Here is a 17,500-nt window from a genome sequence, read left to right on the forward strand (position 1 = left end):
ATCGGCAGGTGGATTGTGGCGCCGTGGCTTAGTTGGTTAAAGCGCCTGTCTAGTAAACAGGAGATCCTGGGTTCGAATCCCAGCGGAGCCTTTATCATGTGGCCAACTAAAGTCCGTTTCTTTGGCTGTTTCTCAGTTGAGATATGGTACATCCTGATAATTCAGAGTTGTCACGACAGCGGTCTGTTTTCAGCGAAAGGCCTGTACTTTGGGCAAAACTTTCTAGTTTTCTCCCTAACGGACCAATATAATCCAATTCATGGACACCCTTGAGCATAAAACCTTCACTGATAGGACTTAACTCTGGAAGAGATTCCCAGTAGGGCGCCATGGCTTAGCCGGTCACAGCGCCTGTCTTGTAAACAGGAGATCCTGGGTTCAAATCCCAGTGGTGCCTTCTTACCATGTTTGCGGTCCTCCGCCCCCACTCAGTGGCTTTCTTGTCACATTGTTGTATCTCTTCATACTGTGACTCATCCTCCCTCAAAACAGATTTTAAAATCCCAGTGGTGCTTTCAGTCTGTAGCCTGCTAAGGGCTTTCTTTGTTTCTGTTTATCAGATGAAATACAACCTCCTTATAATTCATGGTTGTTATGAAAGCTGTCATAACTTCCAGATATTTTTGGAAAACGGAAGAATCTGATTTATGAACAACCTTTACCCTAAAGCCTTCACTAATAGGGCTTAATTTCCTGTCAGGACGCCATGTCTTTTGCCTGGCTTTGTTCTCAAGGGTGTCCATGGCCAAAGCACCTGTCTTGTAAGTGGGAGATTACGTGATCAAAATCGCAGTGGTGCCTTTTATCAGTGGTTGTGGTCTTTGGCCTTCATGAAAGGCAGAATGGCGTCAAGGAGATTAAACTTTCTTTTACCTGTCTAAATGAAAAGAAAGCCGTGCAATTTTAGGATGCCCTGGCATTGCTGTCCAAAGACCATGTCTTGTAAACGAATTGTTCGAATCCCAGCGTTTCCTTCCTTTGTCAGTCTCTGCTCTCCCATCTACATGAAAGGCAGGAGGTCCGGGCAGAAAATACGACTGAAATGTTCCCGTTTTCAATAGACCTGAAGCCATGTGACGTTAGGGTGCACAGCATCAGCCGGTCAAAGGGCCTGTCTTGTCAACAGACTGTTGAATTTCAAGCCATGCCTTCCTTTCAACGGCTGTTCTCCGGTTTAATTTGGAGAAAAGAGGTCCACAAGGAGGTTTGACTTTCTTGTACTTGGTTTAATTAAAATATAGCCATGGAGTTTAAGGATGTCCTGGCATAGCTGTTCAGTGATCATGTCTTGTAAACAGATTGTTCAATTCCAAGTGATTCCATCCTTTTAGTTGCTGTTTCTCCGTTCCACACGAAAGGCAGGAGGTCCAAAAAGAAAATATGACAGTCTTGTTCCTGTTTTCAAAAGATCTGAAGACATGTGACGTAAGGTTGCACACCATTGGCTGGTGAAAGTTCCTGTCCTTTCATCTGGAGATCCTGAATTCGTATCCCAAAAATGCCTTCCATTTGACAATTGTGCTCATTGGCATATGGAAAGAGCAGAAGGTAAAAATAGTAATTGTAACTCTTGGGCTGAAAAATACAAAAGCTAATAATAATTTAAATCTGTCTTCATCCAGAATTGTGTGCAAAACATCAGTGCTTTTGCATGTAGGCTCTGTGGCGCAATGGATAGCGCATTGGACTTCTAGATTATGAGTTGATGTGATTCAAAGGTTGTGGGTTCGAGTCCCACCAGAGTCGCAGGGATTTAGCTCCGAAGACCCTGCTCAATGCATTTCATCTTATATTGTTGTTCCTGTTCATACTGTGACTCACCCTTCCACAATCGGCAGACGGAAGGTGGCGCCGTGGCTTAGTTGGTTAAAGCGCCTGTCTAGTAAACAGGAGATCCTGGGTTCGAATCCCAGCGGAGCCTTTATCATGTGGCCAACTAAGGTCAGTTTCTTTGGCTGTTTCTCAGTTGAGATATGGTACATCCTGATAATTCAGAGTTGTCACGACAGCGGTCTGTTTTCAGTGAAAGGCCTGTACTTTGGGCAAAACTTTCTAGTTTTCTCCCTAACGGACCAATATAATCCAATTCATGGACGCCCTCGAGCATAAAACCTTCACTGATAGGACTTAACTCTGGAAGAGATTCCCGGTAGGGCGCCATGGCTTAGCCGGTCAAAGCGCCTGTCTCGTAAACAGGAGATCCTGGGTTCGAATCCCAGTGGTGCCTTCTTACGATGTTTGCGGTCCTCGGCCCCCACTCAGTGGCTTTCTTGTCACATTGTTGTATCTCTTCATACTGTGACTCATTACTTACTTACTTACTTATCTCCTTGGATTCCCCGTGGAACAAAGGGCCTCAACATTAGCTCTCCAACGCAGTCTATTCTGGACAGCCTTTTTCAGTTCACCCCACGACAGGTTGCACTTCTTCATTTCCTCTTCGCAGGATCGTCTCCAGGTGGTCTTAGGGCGACCGACCCGTCTCTTTCCCTGAGGATTCCACTGCAAAGCCTGCCGGGTGATGTCCTGTGGGGGCTTCCGCAGGGTGTGTCCTATCCATCGCCATTTACGCCTGGCAATCTGCTGCTTGATGGGATCTTGGTTTGTCCGCTGCCACAAATCAGTGTTTGTTAGTTTGTCTGTCCACCTAATCTTCAGTAAGCTGCGAAGGCAGCCATTGACAAATACTTGGAGTTTGTTGGTTAGGGTGTTGGTGACTCTCCAGGTCTCTGAGCCATAAAGGAGGACAGATTTAACGTTGCTGTTGAAAATTCGTATTTTGTTACGGACAGATAGGGATGTTGACCTCCAGACTGGTCTCAAGGTAATAAAGGCGTATCTAGCTTTCCCAATTCTGGCTTTGATGTCCTCATCAGAACCTCCTCTTGCAGATACCATGCTGCCCAGGTAGGTGAAAGAAGTGACTTCTTTCAGCTCGCTGTCTCCAAGGGTGATTGGCTGCTGCTGCTTTTTAAACAGTGTCATGATAACAGTCTTTTCTAAGTTGATCTGCAGTCCAGTCTTGGATGCTTCATGGACTAGGTTATCGGTTTTCTGTTGCATATGTTGGCATTTCTGTGACATTAGGCACAAGTCATCTGCAAAGTCCAAGTCTTCAAGAGATTGATTAATGGACCACTGGATTCCGGTTTTTCCTGTTTTAGTTGTCTGATGCATCACCCAGTCGACCACCAACAGAAAGATCATTGGGGAGAGCATGCATCCTTGCCGGACTCCTGTTCTCACCTCAAATTCCTCTGTCAATTTGCCGTTATGGATAATTTGGCACGTGGCGCCTTCATAAAGTTGTTGGATCAGTGTGATGAAACTTTGAGGGATTCCATAATGGTTAAGGAGCTGCCAGATGGTTTCCCTGTCCACACTGTCGAACGCTTGACGAAAGTCAATGAAGTTAAGGTACAATGGTGACTGCCACTCCAAGGATTGTTCGATAATGATTCGGAGTGTGGCTATCTGATCTGTACATGACTTTTCTTTCCTGAAGCCGGCTTGTTCTGGCCTAAGTTTTTCTTCCACTGCGTCTTTCAGCCGGTCAAGAATAATGCGGGTCAGTACTTTGCTCGGTACTGAAAGTAGCATGATGCCTCGCCAATTATTGCAGGATCCTAGATCTCCTTTTTTGGGAAGTTTTACCATGTGTCCTTTTTTCCAGTCTGCTGGTACTCTTCCTACCCTCCAAACCTTCTGCAGTAGAGGCAGCAGCATGTTGACTGTGGTTGAAAGGTCTGCCTTGAGCGCCTCTGGGGGAATTCCATCTGGGCCGGCTGCTTTCCCATTTTTCAAGATCTTCAAGGCTTTTAGGATTTCTGCTTTCGTAGGTGGGTTGGTGTTGACTTTGAGTGGTGAGTCTGCAGGGGGGATGTCTGGCCTTTCTGATGGCAGGGGTTGATTTAGGAGTTCTTTAAAGTGATCAGCCCATCGTTGCCTCTGGTCTTTCTCTTTACTGATGGGGTTTCCTACTCTGTCTTTAACCGGTTTGTCCACATTTGTTTTCTTAGTCGAGAGAGTCTTAGTGACCTTATACAGAGTACTGAGGTCCCTCTTTCCTGCTGCCTGTTCTGCCTCCGTTGCTAGCGCATCATAAAAGAGCCTCTTGTCTTTTCTGGCACTTTTCTTAACTTTCTTGTTTATTTGGGTATATTTATCTCGAAGAACTTTCTTTTCCTCTTCGTTCTTGTTGCTGTTAATCTGCTGTTTGATGTCTTTTCTGCTCTTTATCAGTTGCCATGTGTCACTGGAGAGCCATTCCTTTGTTGTCCATTCTCTTTTGCCCAGCACTTCTTGGCACGTGTCTGTCAATGTGTCTCTTAGGGAGCTCCAGTGTTCTTCCAATGGTGTTTCTTCTGTCACCAAGTTCAAGGCTTCAAATCTGTTTTTCAGGGAGGCTGAAAAGGTGTCTCTGTAGTCTTTCTCTTTCAGCCACTGGGTGTTAAACTTGATGTGAGGTCGGTTGGCTATGTCTCTGAAGGCTCGTAGCTTGACTTTGATAGTTCCAATCACCAAGTGATGGTCTGAGGCTACATCTGCCCCTCGTTGGGATCTTGTGTCTTGCAGGCTTCTTCTCCATTTCCTAGAGATTGTGATGTAGTCTATCTGGTTTTTGGTGTGTCCGTCTGGTGAGATCCAGGTTTCTTTGTGGATGTCTTTATGCTGGAATACACTGCCACCAATTACTAGGTCATTAAAAGCACAAAAGTCAGTGAAAAGCTCGCCATTTTCATTCATTTCTCCAAGGGCCTGAGTTCCCATAATCAACTCTTTTCCAAGGTTGTCTTTTCCTATCTTGGCATTCAGGTCACCCATCAATATCTTGATGTCTCTCTTGGGTAACTCGTTGACTACTGTCTGGAGGGAATTGTAGAAGTTTTCTTTTGCTTCCTTGTCAGCATCGTTAGTAGGTGAGTAGCATTGGATGAGTGTAACTTTCCTTCCCTTGGAGTTGAACCTTGCTGTCATGATTCTAGAGGAGACTGGCTGCCATTCCATAAGGGTTCTGGCTGCTACTGGAGACATCATGATAGCAACTCCCTCTGTGTGGTCATGGTTCTCGTCTGCATGTCCAGAATATAGGATTTTCTCTCCACTGGCAAGAGATGTCATGCCAGACCCATTCCATCTGCACTCACAGATTCCCAGTACTTGGATGTTATATCTGTTCATCTCACTTGCCACCTGAGCTGCTTTTCCAGTTTCGTGCATGGTTCGTACGTTCCAAGTTCCGATCTTTGTTGTTGCTTTTATCGTCAGGAGATTCGTCAGCTGGTTGGCTTCCGTGCGGCTTTCACCAATCTGCGTCATTTGTCCTCCTGTAGAGGCATCTCCCAGATTAAAGCACTGGTTGGATTCTTCTGTTGCTTTGGTTTCTGTAGCGTTTGGGGTTTTACGGGGTGGGGTTGCTGGCCCCACGCCCAACCCTCCTCCTTTCTCACCCGGGCTTGGGACCGGCCATGGCGGAGTTACTGTGACTCATCCTCCCTCAAAACAGATTTTAAAATCCCAGCGGTGCCTTCAGTCTGTAGCCTGCTAAGGGCTTCCTTTGTTTCTATTTATCAGATGAAATACAACCTCCTTATAATTCATGGTTGTTATGAAAGCTGTCATAACTTCCAGATATTTTTGGAAAACGGACCAATCTGATTTATGAACAACCTTTACCCTAAAGCCTTCACTTATAGGACTTAATTTCCTGTCAGGACGCCATGTCTTTTGCCTGGCTTTGTTCTCAAGGGTCCCCATGGCCAAAGCACCTGTCTTGTAAGTGGGAGATTACGTGATCAAAATCGCAGTGGTGCCTTTTATCAGTGGTTGTGGTCTTTGGCCTTCATGAAATGCAGAATGGCGTCAAGCAGATTAAACTTTCTTTTACCTGTCTAAATGAAAAGAAAGCCGTGCAATTTTAGGATGCCCTGGCATTGCTGTCCAAAGACCATGTCTTGTAAACGAATTGTTCGAATCCCAGCGTTTCCTTCCTTTGTCAGTCTCTGCTCTCCCATCTACATGAAAGGCAGGAGGTCCGGGCAGAAAATACGACTGAAATGTTCCCGTTCGTATCCCAAAAATGCCTTCCATTTGACAATTGTGCTCATTGGCATATGGAAAAAGCAGAAGGTAAAAATAGTAATTGTAACTCTTGGGCTGAAAAATACAAAAGCTAATAATAATTTAAATCTGTCTTCATCCAGAATTGTGTGCAAAACATCAGTGCTTCTGCATGTAGGCTCTGTGGCGCAATGGATAGCGCATTGGACTTCTAGATTATGAGTTGATGTGATTCAAAGGTTGTGGGTTCGAGTCCCACCAGAGTCGCAGGGTTTTAGCTCCGAAGACCCTGCTCAATGCATTTCATCTTACATTGTTGTTCCTGTTCATACTGTGACTCACCCTTCCACAATCGGCAGATGGAGGTTGGCGCCGTGGCTTAGTTGGTTAAAGCGCCTGTCTAGTAAACAGGAGATCCTGGGTTCGAATCCCAGCGGAGCCTTTATCATGTGGCCAACTAAGGTCCGTTTCTTTGGCTGTTTCTCAGTTGAGATATGGCACATCCTGATAATTCAGAGTTGTCACGACAGCGGTCTGTTTTCAGCGAAAGGCCTGTACTTTGGGCAAAACTTTCTAGTTTTCTCCCTAACGGACCAATATAATCCAATTCATGGACGCCCTCGAGCATAAAACCTTCACTGATAGGACTTAACTCTGGAAGAGATTCCCGGTAGGGCGCCATGGCTTAGCCGGTCAAAGCGCCTGTCTTGTAAACAGGAGATCCTGGGTTCGAATCCCAGTGGTGCCTTCTTACGATGTTTGCGGTCCTCTGCCCCCACTCAGTGGCTTTCTTGTCACATTGTTGTATCTCTTCATACTGTGACTCATCCTCCCTCAAAACAGATTTTAAAATCCCAGCGGTGCCTTCAGTCTGTAGCCTGCTAAGGGCTTTCTTTGTTTCTGTTTATCAGATGAAATACAACCTACTTATAATTCATGGTTGTTATGAAAGCTGTCATAACTTCCAGATATTTTTGGAAAACGGACCAATCTGATTTATGAACAACCTTTACCCTAAAGCCTTCACTAATAGGACTTAATTTCCTGTCAGGACGCCATGTCTTTTGCCTGGCTTTGTTCTCAAGGGTGTCCATGGCCAAAGCACCTGTCTTGTAAGTGGGAGATTACGTGATCAAAATCGCAGTGGTGCCTTTTATCAGTGGTTGTGGTCTTTGGCCTTCATGAAAGGCAGAATGGCGTCAAGCAGATTAAACTTTCTTTTACCTGTCTAAATAAAAAGAAAGCCGAGCAATTTTAGGATGCCCTGGCATTGCTGTCCAAAGACCATGTCTTGTAAACGAATTGTTCGAATCCCAGCGTTTCCTTCCTTTGTCAGTCTCTGCTCTCCCATCTACATAAAAGGCAGGAGGTCCGGGCAGAAAATACGACTGAAATGTTCCCGTTTTCAATAGACCTGAAGCCATGTGACGTCAGGGTGCACAGCATCAGCCGGTCAAAGGGCCTGTCTTGTCAACAGACTGTTGAATTTCAAGCCATGCCTTCCTTTCAACGGCTGTTCTCCGGTTTAATTTGGAGAAAAGAGGTCCACAAGGAGGTTTGACTTTCTTGTACTTGGTTTAATTAAAATATAGCCATGGAGTTTAAGGATGTCCTGGCATAGCTGTTCAGTGATCATGTCTTGTAAACAGATTGTTCAATTCCAAGTGATTCCATCCTTTTAGTTGCTGTTTCTCCGTTCCACATGAAAGGCAGGAGGTCCAAAAAGAAAATATGACAGTCTTGTTCCTGTTTTCAAAAGATCTGAAGACATGTGACGTAAGGTTGCACACCATTGGCTGGTGAAAGTTCCTGTCCTTTCATCTGGAGATCCTGAATTCGTATCCCAAAAATGCCTTCCATTTGACAATTGTGCTCATTGGCATATGGAAAGAGCAGAAGGTAAAAATAGTAATTGTAACTCTTGGGCTGAAAAATACAAAAGCTAATAATAATTCAAATCTGTCGTCATCCAGAATTGTGTGCAAAACATCAGTGCTTTTGCATGTAGGCTCTGTGGCGCAATGGATAGCGCATTGGACTTCTAGATTATGAGTTGATGTGATTCAAAGGTTGTGGGTTCGAGTCCCACCAGAGTCGTGGGGTTTTAGCTCCGAAGACCCTGCTCAATGCATTTCATCTTACATTGTTGTTCCTGTTCATACTGTGACTCACCCTTCCACAATCGGCAGATGGAGGGTGGCGCCGTGGCTTAGTTGGTTAAAGCGCCTGTCTAGTAAACAGGAGATCCTGGGTTCGAATCCCAGCGGAGCCTTTATCATGTGGCCAACTAAGGTCTGTTTCTTTGGCTGTTTCTCAGTTGAGATATGGTACATCCTGATAATTCAGAGTTGTCACGACAGCGGTCTGTTTTCAGCGAAAGGCCTGTAGTTTGGGCAAAACTTTCTAGTTTTCTCCCTAACGGACCAATATAATCCAATTCATGGACGCCCTCGAGCATAAAACCTTCACTTATAGGACTTAACTCTGGAAGAGATTCCCGGTAGGGCGCCATGGCTTAGCCGGTCAAAGCGCCTGTCTTGTAAACAGGAGATCCTGGGTTCAAATCCTGTGCCTTCTTACCATGTTTGCGGTCCTCGGCCCCCACTCAGTGGCTTTCTTGTCACATTGTTGTATCTCTTCATACTGTGACTCATCCTCCCTCAAAACAGATTTTAAAATCCCAGCGGTGCCTTCAGTCTGTAGCCTGCTAAGGGCTTTCTTTGTTTCGGTTTATCAGATGAAATACAACCTCCTTATAATTCATGGTTGTTATGAAAGCTGTCATAACTTCCAGATATTTTTGGAAAACGGACCAATCTGATTTATGGACAACCTTTACCCTAAAGCCTTCACTAATAGGGCTTAATTTCCTGTCAGGACGCCATGTCTTTTGCCTGGCTTTGTTCTCAAGGGTGTCCATGGCCAAAGCACCTGTCTTGTAAGTGGGAGATTACGTGATCAAAATCGCAGTGGTGCCTTTTATCAGTGGTTGTGGTCTTTGGCCTTCATGAAAAGCAGAATGGCGTCAAGGAGATTAAACTTTCTTTTACCTGTCTAAATGAAAAGAAAGCCGTGCAATTTTAGGATGCCCTGGCATTGCTGTCCAAAGACCATGTCTTGTAAACGAATTGTTCGAATCCCAGCGTTTCCTTCCTTTGTCAGTCTCTGCTCTCCCATCTACATGAAAGGCAGGAGGTCCGGGCAGAAAATACGACTGAAATGTTCCCGTTTTCAATAGACCTGAAGCCATGTGACGTTAGGGTGCACAGCATCAGCCGGTCAAAGGGCCTGTCTTGTCAACAGACTGTTGAATTTCAAGCCATGCCTTCCTTTCAACGGCTGTTCTCCGGTTTAATTTGGAGAAAAGAGGTCCACAAGGAGGTTTGACTTTCTTGTACTTGGTTTAATTAAAATATAGCCATGGAGTTTAAGGATGTCCTGGCATAGCTGTTCAGTGATCATGTCTTGTAAACAGATTGTTCAATTCCAAGTGATTCCATCCTTTTAGTTGCTGTTTCTCCGTTCCACATGAAAGGCAGGAGGTCCAAAAAGAAAATATGACAGTCTTGTTCCTGTTTTCAAAAGATCTGAAGACATGTGACGTAAGGTTGCACACCATTGGCCGGTGAAAGTTCCTGTCCTTTCATCTGGAGATCCTGAATTCGTATCCCAAAAATGCCTTCCATTTGACAATTGTGCTCATTGGCATATGGAAAGAGCAGAAGGTAAAAATAGTAATTGTAACTCTTGGGCTGAAAAATACAAAAGCTAATAATAATTAAAATCTGTCTTCATCCAGAATTGTGTGCAAAACATCAGTGCTTTTGCATGTAGGCTCTGTGGCGCAATGGATAGCGCATTGGACTTCTAGATTATGAGTTGATGTGATTCAAAGGTTGTGGGTTCGAGTCCCACCAGTGTCGCAGGGTTTTAGCTCCGAAGACCCTGCTCAATGCATTTCATCTTACATTGTTGTTCCTGTTCATACTGTGACTCGGCAGATGGAGGGTGGCGCCGTGGCTTAGTTGGTTAAAGCGCCTGTCTAGTAAACAGGAGATCCTGGGTTCGAATCCCAGCGGAGCCTTTATCATGTGGCCAACTAAGGTCCGTTTCTTTGGCTGTTTCTCAGTTGAGATATGGTACATCCTGATAATTCAGAGTTGTCACGACAGCGGTCTGTTTTCAGCGAAAGGCCTGTACTTTGGGCAAAACTTTCTAGTTTTCTCTCTAACGGACCAATATAATCCAATTCATGGACGCCCTCGAGCATAAAACCTTCACTGATAGGACTTAACTCTGGAAGAGATTCCCGGTAGGGCGCCATGGCTTAGCCGGTCAAAGCGCCTGTCTTGTAAACAGGAGATCCTGGGTTCGAATCCCAGTGGTGCCTTCTTAAGAGGTTTGCGGTCCTCGGCCCCACTCAGTAACTTTATTGTCACATTGTTGTATCTCTTCATGCTGTGACTCATCCTCCCTCAAAACAGATTTTAAAATCCCAGCGGTGCCTTCAGTCTGTAGCCTGCTAAGGGCTTTCTTTGTTTCTGTTTATCAGATGAAATACAACCTCCTTATAATTCATGGTTGTTATGAAAGCTGTCATAACTTCCAGATATTTTTGGAAAACGGACCAATCTGATTTATGAACAACCTTTACCCTAAAGCCTTCACTAATAGGGCTTAATTTCCTGTCAGGACGCCATGTCTTTTGCCTGGCTTTGTTCTCAAGGGTGTCCATGGCCAAAGCACCTGTCTTGTAAGTGGGAGATTACGTGATCAAAATCGCAGTGGTGCCTTTTATCAGTGGTTGTGGTCTTTGGCCTTCATGAAAGGCAGAATGGCGTCAAGGAGATTAAACTTTCTTTTACCTGTCTAAATGAAAAGAAAGCCGTGCAATTTTAGGATGCCCTGGCATTGCTGTCCAAAGACCATGGGCCTCATTTATAAAATGCTGCGTAAAAACCATCCTACATTTGATCTTACGATCATTTATCAAAAATGCGTACGTGTGATTCATAAACCGAACGTACGCGCAAAAAACGCGCGTACCCCTTTCAAATCTATAAATCGCAAATGAACTTGAACTTGTGCGCAGCCGAGCAGTTTCAGATCTCCGCCTTTAAACGATGCCTAATTAATGTCACAGACATATAAAAAGGCACTTCTCAATGTTTAAATCAAATTTCGAGCAGCAAGAATGGCTTATATTTCCAAAAACCTGCAGCAATCAGACAAGCAAAAGTGCGTACGTCTGCTCAGACCCTGACGTGGCGCTAAGCACTTTTCCACGTCAAAGACAGTTTTTATAAATATGGACTTTGCCGTGGATTTTTGCCTACGCACACTTTACGATCAAATTTGTGCGTACGCACGCTTTATAAATGAGGCCCCATGTCTTGTAAACTAATTGTTCGAATCCCAGCGTTTCCTTCCTTTGTCAGTCTCTGCTCTCCCATCTACATGAAAGGCAGGAGGTCCGGGCAGAAAATACGACTGAAATGTTCCCGTTTTCAATAGACCTGAAGCCATGTGACGTTAGGGTGCACAGCATCAGCCGGTCAAAGGGCCTGTCTTGTCAACAGACTGTTGAATTTCAAGCCATGCCTTCCTTTCAACGGCTGTTCTCCGGTTTAATTTGTCGAAAAGAGGTCCACAAGGAGGTTTGACTTTCTTGTACTTGGTTTAATTAAAATAAAGCCATGGAGTTTAAGGATGTCCTGGCATAGCTGTTCAGTGATCATGTCTTGTAAACAGATTGTTCAATTCCAAGTGATTCCATCTTTTTAGTTGCTGTTTCTCCATTCCACATGAAAGGCAGGAGGTCCAAAAAGAAAATATGACAGTCTTGTTCCTGTTTTCAAAAGATCTGAAGACATGTGACGTAAGGTTGCACACCATTGGCTGGTGAAAGTTCCTGTCCTTTCATCTGGAGATCCTGAATTCGTATCCCAAAAATGCCTTCCATTTGACAATTGTGCTCATTGGCATATGGAAAGAGCAGAAGGTAAAAATAGTAATTGTAACTCTTGGGCTGAAAAATACAAAAGCTAATAATAATTTAAATCTGTCTTCATCCAGAATTGTGTGCAAAACATCAGTGCTTTTGCATGTAGGCTCTGTGGAGCAATGGATAGCGCATTGGACTTCTGGATTATGAGTTGACGTGATGCAAAGTTTGTGGGATCGAGTCCCACCAGAGTCGCGGGGTTTTAGCTCCGAAGACCCTGCTCAATACATTTCATCTTACATTGTTGTTCCTGTTCATACTGTGACTCACCCTTCCACAATCGGCAGATGGAGGGTGGCGCCGTGGCTTAGTTGGTTAAAGCGCCTGTCTAGTAAACAGGAGATCCTGGGTTCGAATCCCAGCGGAGCCTTTATCATGTGGCCAACTAAGGTCTGTTTCTTTGGCTGTTTCTCAGTTGAGATATGGTACATCCTGATAATTCAGAGTTGTCACGACAGTGGTCTGTTTTCAGCGAAAGGCCTGTACTTTGGGCAAAACTTTCTAGTTTTCTCCCTAACAGACCAATATAATCCAATTCATGGACGCCCTCGAGCATAAAACCTTCACTGATAGGACTTAACTCTGGAAGAGATTCCCAGTAGGGCGCCATGGCTTAGCCGGTCAAAGCGCCTGTCTTGTAAACAGGAGATCCTGGGTTCGAATTCCAGTGGTGCCTTCTTACCATGTTTGTTGTCCTCGGCCCCCACTCAGTGGCTTTCTTGTCACATTGTTGTATCTCTTCATACTGTGACTCATCCTCCCTCAAAACAGATTTTAAAATCCCAGCGGTGCCTTCAGTCTGTAGCCTGCTAAGGGCTTTCTTTGTTTCTGTTTATCAGATGAAATACAACCTCCTTATAATTCATGGTTGTTATGAAAGCTGTCATAACTTCCAGATATTTTTGGAAAACGGACCAATCTGATTTATGAACAACCTTTACCCTAAAGCCTTCACTAATAGGGCTTAATTTCCTGTCAGGACGCCATGTCTTTTGCCTGGCTTTGATCTCAAGGGTGTCCATGGCCAAAGCACCTGTCTTGTAAGTGGGAGATTACGTGATCAAAATCGCAGTGGTGCCTTTTATCAGTGGTTGTGGTCTTTGGCCTTCATGAAAGGCAGAATGGCGTCAAGGAGATTAAACTTTCTTTTACCTGTCTAAATGAAAAGAAAGCCGTGCAATTTTAGGATGCCCTGGCATTGCTGTCCAAAGACCATGTCTTGTAAACTAATTGTTCGAATCCCAGCGTTTCCTTCCTTTGTCAGTCTCTGCTCTCCCATCTACATGAAAGGCAGGAGGTCCGGGCAGAAAATACGACTGAAATGTTCCCGTTTTCAATAGACCTGAAGCCATGTGACGTTAGGGTGCACAGCATCAGCCGGTCAAAGGGCCTGTCTTGTCAACAGACTGTTGAATTTCAAGCCATGCCTTCCTTTCAACGGCTGTTCTCCGGTTTAATTTGGAGAAAAGAGGTCCACAAGGAGGTTTGACTTTCTTGTACTTGGTTTAATTAAAATATAGCCATGGAGTTTAAGGATGTCCTGGCATAGCTGTTCAGTGATCATGTCTTGTAAACAGATTGTTCAATTCCAAGTGATTCCATCCTTTTAGTTGCTGTTTCTCCGTTCCACATGAAAGGCAGGAGGTATAAAAAGAAAATATGACAGTCTTGTTCCTGTTTTCAAAAGATCTGAAGACATGTGACGTAAGGTTGCACACCATTGGCTGGTGAAAGTTCCTGTCCTTTCATCTGGAGATCCTGAATTCGTATCCCAAAAATGCCTTCCATTTGACAATTGTGCTCATTGGCATATGGAAAGAGCAGAAGGTAAAAATAGTAATTGTAACTCTTGGGCTGAAAAATACAAAAGCTAATAATAATTTAAATCTGTCTTCATCCAGAATTGTGTGCAAAACATCAGTGCTTTTGCATGTAGGCTCTGTGGCGCAATGGATAGCGCATTGGACTTCTAGATTATGAGTTGATGTGATTCAAAGGTTGTGGGTTCGAGTCCCACCAGAGTCGCAGGGTTTTAGCTCCGAAGACCCTGCTCAATGCATTTCATCTTACATTGTTGTTCCTGTTCATACTGTGACTCACCCTTCCACAATCGGCAGCTGGAGGGTGGCGCCGTGGCTTAGTTGGTTAAAGCGCCTGTCTAGTAAACAGGAGATCCTGGGTTCGAATCCCAGCGGAGCCTTTATCATGTGGCCAACTAAGGTCTGTTTCTTTGGCTGTTTCTCAGTTGAGATATGGTACATCCTGATAATTCAGAGTTGTCACGACAGCGGTCTGTTTTCAGCGAAAGGCCTGTACTTTGGGCAAAACTTTCTAGTTTTCTCCCTAACGGACCAATATAATCCAATTCATGGACGCCCTCGAGCATAAAACCTTCACTGATAGGACTTAACTCTGGAAGAGATTCCCGGTAGGGCGCCATGGCTTAGCCGGTCAAAGCGCCTGTCTTGTAAACAGGAGATCCTGGGTTCGAATCCCAGTGGTGCCTTCTTACCATGTTTGCGGTCCTCGGCCCCCACTCAGTGGCTTTCTTGTCACATTGTTGTATCTCTTCATACTGTGACTCATCCTCCCTCAAAACAGATTTTAAAATCCCAGCGGTGCCTTCAGTCTGTAGCCTGCTAAGGGCTTTCTTTGTTTCTGTTTATCAGATGAAATACAACCTCCTTATAATTCATGGTTGTTATGAAAGCTGTCATAACTTCCAGATATTTTTGGAAAACGGACCAATCTGATTTATGAACAACCTTTACCCTAAAGCCTTCACTTATAGGACTTAATTTCCTGTCAGGACGCCATGTCTTTTGCCTGGCTTTGTTCTCAAGGGTGTCCATGGCCAAAGCACCTGTCTTGTAAGTGGGAGATTACGTGATCAAAATCGCAGTGGTGCCTTTTATCAGTGGTTGTGGTCTTTGGCCTTCATGAAAGGCAGAATGGCGTCAAGGAGATTAAACTTTCTTTTACCTGTCTAAATGAAAAGAAAGCCGTGCAATTTTAGGATGCCCTGGCATTGCTGTTCTAAAGACGATGTCTTGTAAACGAATTGTTCGAATCCCAGCGTTTCCTTCCTTTGTCAGTCCCTGCTTTCCCATCTACATGAAAGGCAGGAGGTCCGGGCAGAAAATACGACTGAAATGTTCCCGTTTTCAATAGACCTGAAGCCATGTGACGTTAGGGTGCACAGCATCAGCTGGTCAAAGGGCCTGTCTTGTCAACAGACTGTTGAATTTCAAGCCATGCCTTCCTTTCAACGGCTGTTCTCCGGTTTAATTTGGAGAAAAGAGGTCCACAAGGAGGTTTGACTTTCTTGTACTTGGTTTAATTAAAATATAGCCATGGAGTTTAAGGATGTCCTGGCATAGCTGTTCAGTGATCATGTCTTGTAAACAGATTGTTCAATTCCAAGTGATTCCATCCTTTTAGTTGCTGTTTCTCCGTTCCACATGAAAGGCAGGAGGTCCAAAAAGAAAATATGACAGTCTTGTTCCTGTTTTCAAAAGATCTGAAGACATGTGACGTAAGGTTGCACACCATTGGCTGGTGAAAGTTCCTGTCCTTTCATCTGGAGATCCTGAATTCGTATCCCAAAAATGCCTTCCATTTGACAATTGTGCTCACTGGCATATGGAAAGAGCAGAAGGTGAAAATAGTAATTGTATCTCTTGGGCTGAAAAATACAAAAGCTAATAATAATTTAAATCTGTCTTCATCCAGAATTGTGTGCAAAACATCAGTGCTTTTGCATGTAGGCTCTGTGGCGCAATGGATAGCGCATTGGACTTCTAGATTATGAGTTGATGTGATTCAAAGGTTGTGGGTTCGAGTCCCACCAGAGTCGCAGGGTTTTAGCTCCGAAGACCCTGCTCAATGCATTTCATCTTACATTGTTGTTCCTGTTCATACTGTGACTCACCCTTCCACAATCGGCAGCTGGAGGGTGGCGCCGTGGCTTAGTTGGTTAAAGCGCCTGTCTAGTAAACAGGAGATCCTGGGTTCGAATCCCAGCGGAGCCTTTATCATGTGGCCAACTAAGGTCTGTCTCTTTGGCTGTTTCTCAGTTGAGATATGGTACATCCTGATAATTCAGAGTTGTCACGACAGCGGTCTGTTTTCAGCGAAAGGCCTGTACTTTGGGCAAAACTTTCTAGTTTTCTCCCTAACGGACCAATATAATCCAATTCATGGACGCCCTCGAGCATAAAACCTTCACTGATAGGACTTAACTCTGGAAGAGATTCCCGGTAGGGCGCCATGGCTTAGCCGGTCAAAGCGCCTGTCTTGTAAACAGGAGATCCTGGGTTCGAATCCCAGTGGTGCCTTCTTACCATGTTTGCGGTCCTCGGCCCCCACTCAGTGGCTTTCTTGTCACATTGTTGTATCTCTTCATACTGTGACTCATCCTCCCTCAAAACAGATTTTAAAATCCCAGCGGTGCCTTCAGTCTGTAGCCTGCTAAGGGCTTTCTTTGTTTCTGTTTATCAGATGAAATACAACCTCCTTATAATTCATGGTTGTTATGAAAGCTGTCATAACTTCCAGATATTTTTGGAAAACGGACCAATCTGATTTATGAACAACCTTTACCCTAAAGCCTTCACTAATAGGGCTTAATTTCCTGTCAGGACGCCATGTCTTTTGCCTGGCTTTGTTCTCAAGGGTGTCCATGGCCAAAGCACCTGTCTTGTAAGTGGGAGATTACGTGATCAAAATCGCAGTGGTGCCTTTTATCAGTGGTTGTGGTCTTTGGCCTTCATGAAAGGCAGAATGGCGTCAAGGAGATTAAACTTTCTTTTACCTGTCTAAATGAAAAGAAAGCCGTGCAATTTTAGGATGCCCTGGCATTGCTGTCCAAAGACCATGTCTTGTAAACGAATTGTTCGAATCCCAGCGTTTCCTTCCTTTGTCAGTCCCTGCTTTCCCATCTACATGAAAGGCAGGAGGTCCGGGCAGAAAATACGACTGAAATGTTCCCGTTTTCAATAGACCTGAAGCCATGTGACGTTAGGGTGCACAGCATCAGCCGGTCAAAGGGCCTGTCTTGTCAACAGACTGTTGAATTTCAAGCCATGCCTTCCTTTCAACGGCTGTTCTCCGGTTTAATTTGGAGAAAAGAGGTCCACAAGGAGGTTTGACTTTCTTGTACTTGGTTTAATTAAAATATAGCCATGGAGTTTAAGGATGTCCTGGCATAGCTGTTCAGTGATCATGTCTTGTAAACAGATTGTTCAATTCCAAGTGATTCCATCCTTTTAGTTGCTGTTTCTCCGTTCCACACGAAAGGCAGGAGGTCCAAAAAGAAAATATGACAGTCTTGTTCCTGTTTTCAAAAGATCTCAAGACATGTGACGTAAGGTTGCACACCATTGGCTGGTGAAAGTTCCTGTCCTTTCATCTGGAGATCCTGAATTCGTATCCCAA

The 17,500-nt window shown here is 44.5% G+C and overlaps 1 protein-coding gene and 21 non-coding genes across 22 annotated transcripts; 21 read left to right on the top strand and 1 right to left on the bottom strand.

Moving 5' to 3' along the window:
• The first annotated feature begins 17 nt into the window (after positions 1–17).
• Positions 18–91, top strand: trnat-agu (transfer RNA threonine (anticodon AGU)). The gene has a single exon. It is a non-coding gene; the product is annotated as a tRNA-Thr (tRNA).
• Positions 92–323: 232 nt separating this feature from the next.
• Positions 324–397, top strand: trnat-ugu (transfer RNA threonine (anticodon UGU)). Its single transcript has one exon. It is a non-coding gene; the product is annotated as a tRNA-Thr (tRNA).
• Positions 398–1,656: 1,259 nt separating this feature from the next.
• Positions 1,657–1,746, top strand: trnar-ucu (transfer RNA arginine (anticodon UCU)). The gene is given in 2 exon segments: positions 1,657–1,693; positions 1,711–1,746. It is a non-coding gene; the product is annotated as a tRNA-Arg (tRNA).
• A 101-nt stretch (positions 1,747–1,847) lies between these two features.
• On the top strand, positions 1,848–1,921 carry trnat-agu (transfer RNA threonine (anticodon AGU)). Its single transcript has one exon. It is a non-coding gene; the product is annotated as a tRNA-Thr (tRNA).
• A 232-nt stretch (positions 1,922–2,153) lies between these two features.
• Positions 2,154–2,227, top strand: trnat-cgu (transfer RNA threonine (anticodon CGU)). Its single transcript has one exon. It is a non-coding gene; the product is annotated as a tRNA-Thr (tRNA).
• A 95-nt stretch (positions 2,228–2,322) lies between these two features.
• Positions 2,323–5,461, bottom strand: LOC141280997 (uncharacterized). The gene has a single exon (XM_073812546.1). It carries the CDS (start codon positions 5,317–5,319, stop codon positions 2,323–2,325), a length of 2,997 nt encoding a protein of 998 aa, XP_073668647.1. The 5' UTR covers positions 5,320–5,461.
• Positions 5,462–6,237: 776 nt separating this feature from the next.
• On the top strand, positions 6,238–6,327 carry trnar-ucu (transfer RNA arginine (anticodon UCU)). The gene is given in 2 exon segments: positions 6,238–6,274; positions 6,292–6,327. It is a non-coding gene; the product is annotated as a tRNA-Arg (tRNA).
• Positions 6,328–6,428: 101 nt separating this feature from the next.
• trnat-agu (transfer RNA threonine (anticodon AGU)) lies at positions 6,429–6,502 on the top strand. The gene has a single exon. It is a non-coding gene; the product is annotated as a tRNA-Thr (tRNA).
• A 232-nt stretch (positions 6,503–6,734) lies between these two features.
• On the top strand, positions 6,735–6,808 carry trnat-ugu (transfer RNA threonine (anticodon UGU)). Its single transcript has one exon. It is a non-coding gene; the product is annotated as a tRNA-Thr (tRNA).
• Positions 6,809–8,067: 1,259 nt separating this feature from the next.
• trnar-ucu (transfer RNA arginine (anticodon UCU)) lies at positions 8,068–8,157 on the top strand. The gene is given in 2 exon segments: positions 8,068–8,104; positions 8,122–8,157. It is a non-coding gene; the product is annotated as a tRNA-Arg (tRNA).
• A 101-nt stretch (positions 8,158–8,258) lies between these two features.
• On the top strand, positions 8,259–8,332 carry trnat-agu (transfer RNA threonine (anticodon AGU)). The gene has a single exon. It is a non-coding gene; the product is annotated as a tRNA-Thr (tRNA).
• Positions 8,333–9,893: 1,561 nt separating this feature from the next.
• trnar-ucu (transfer RNA arginine (anticodon UCU)) lies at positions 9,894–9,983 on the top strand. The gene is given in 2 exon segments: positions 9,894–9,930; positions 9,948–9,983. It is a non-coding gene; the product is annotated as a tRNA-Arg (tRNA).
• Positions 9,984–10,070: 87 nt separating this feature from the next.
• On the top strand, positions 10,071–10,144 carry trnat-agu (transfer RNA threonine (anticodon AGU)). Its single transcript has one exon. It is a non-coding gene; the product is annotated as a tRNA-Thr (tRNA).
• A 232-nt stretch (positions 10,145–10,376) lies between these two features.
• trnat-ugu (transfer RNA threonine (anticodon UGU)) lies at positions 10,377–10,450 on the top strand. Its single transcript has one exon. It is a non-coding gene; the product is annotated as a tRNA-Thr (tRNA).
• A 1,910-nt stretch (positions 10,451–12,360) lies between these two features.
• trnat-agu (transfer RNA threonine (anticodon AGU)) lies at positions 12,361–12,434 on the top strand. The gene has a single exon. It is a non-coding gene; the product is annotated as a tRNA-Thr (tRNA).
• A 232-nt stretch (positions 12,435–12,666) lies between these two features.
• Positions 12,667–12,740, top strand: trnat-ugu (transfer RNA threonine (anticodon UGU)). Its single transcript has one exon. It is a non-coding gene; the product is annotated as a tRNA-Thr (tRNA).
• Positions 12,741–13,999: 1,259 nt separating this feature from the next.
• trnar-ucu (transfer RNA arginine (anticodon UCU)) lies at positions 14,000–14,089 on the top strand. The gene is given in 2 exon segments: positions 14,000–14,036; positions 14,054–14,089. It is a non-coding gene; the product is annotated as a tRNA-Arg (tRNA).
• A 101-nt stretch (positions 14,090–14,190) lies between these two features.
• trnat-agu (transfer RNA threonine (anticodon AGU)) lies at positions 14,191–14,264 on the top strand. Its single transcript has one exon. It is a non-coding gene; the product is annotated as a tRNA-Thr (tRNA).
• A 232-nt stretch (positions 14,265–14,496) lies between these two features.
• trnat-ugu (transfer RNA threonine (anticodon UGU)) lies at positions 14,497–14,570 on the top strand. Its single transcript has one exon. It is a non-coding gene; the product is annotated as a tRNA-Thr (tRNA).
• A 1,260-nt stretch (positions 14,571–15,830) lies between these two features.
• Positions 15,831–15,920, top strand: trnar-ucu (transfer RNA arginine (anticodon UCU)). Its single transcript is given in 2 exon segments — positions 15,831–15,867; positions 15,885–15,920. It is a non-coding gene; the product is annotated as a tRNA-Arg (tRNA).
• A 101-nt stretch (positions 15,921–16,021) lies between these two features.
• On the top strand, positions 16,022–16,095 carry trnat-agu (transfer RNA threonine (anticodon AGU)). Its single transcript has one exon. It is a non-coding gene; the product is annotated as a tRNA-Thr (tRNA).
• A 232-nt stretch (positions 16,096–16,327) lies between these two features.
• Positions 16,328–16,401, top strand: trnat-ugu (transfer RNA threonine (anticodon UGU)). The gene has a single exon. It is a non-coding gene; the product is annotated as a tRNA-Thr (tRNA).
• Positions 16,402–17,500: the final 1,099 nt, after the last annotated feature.

The sequence above is a fragment of the Paramisgurnus dabryanus genome, chromosome 18 (genome assembly GCF_030506205.2).
Source record: "Paramisgurnus dabryanus chromosome 18, PD_genome_1.1, whole genome shotgun sequence".
NCBI lineage: Eukaryota > Metazoa > Chordata > Actinopteri > Cypriniformes > Cobitidae > Paramisgurnus > Paramisgurnus dabryanus.

Coding starts and splice junctions, on each gene's coding strand:
- LOC141280997 (XM_073812546.1), bottom strand. CDS start 5,319: ATGACGCAGATTGGTGAAAGCCGCACGGAAGCCAACCAGCTGACGAAT.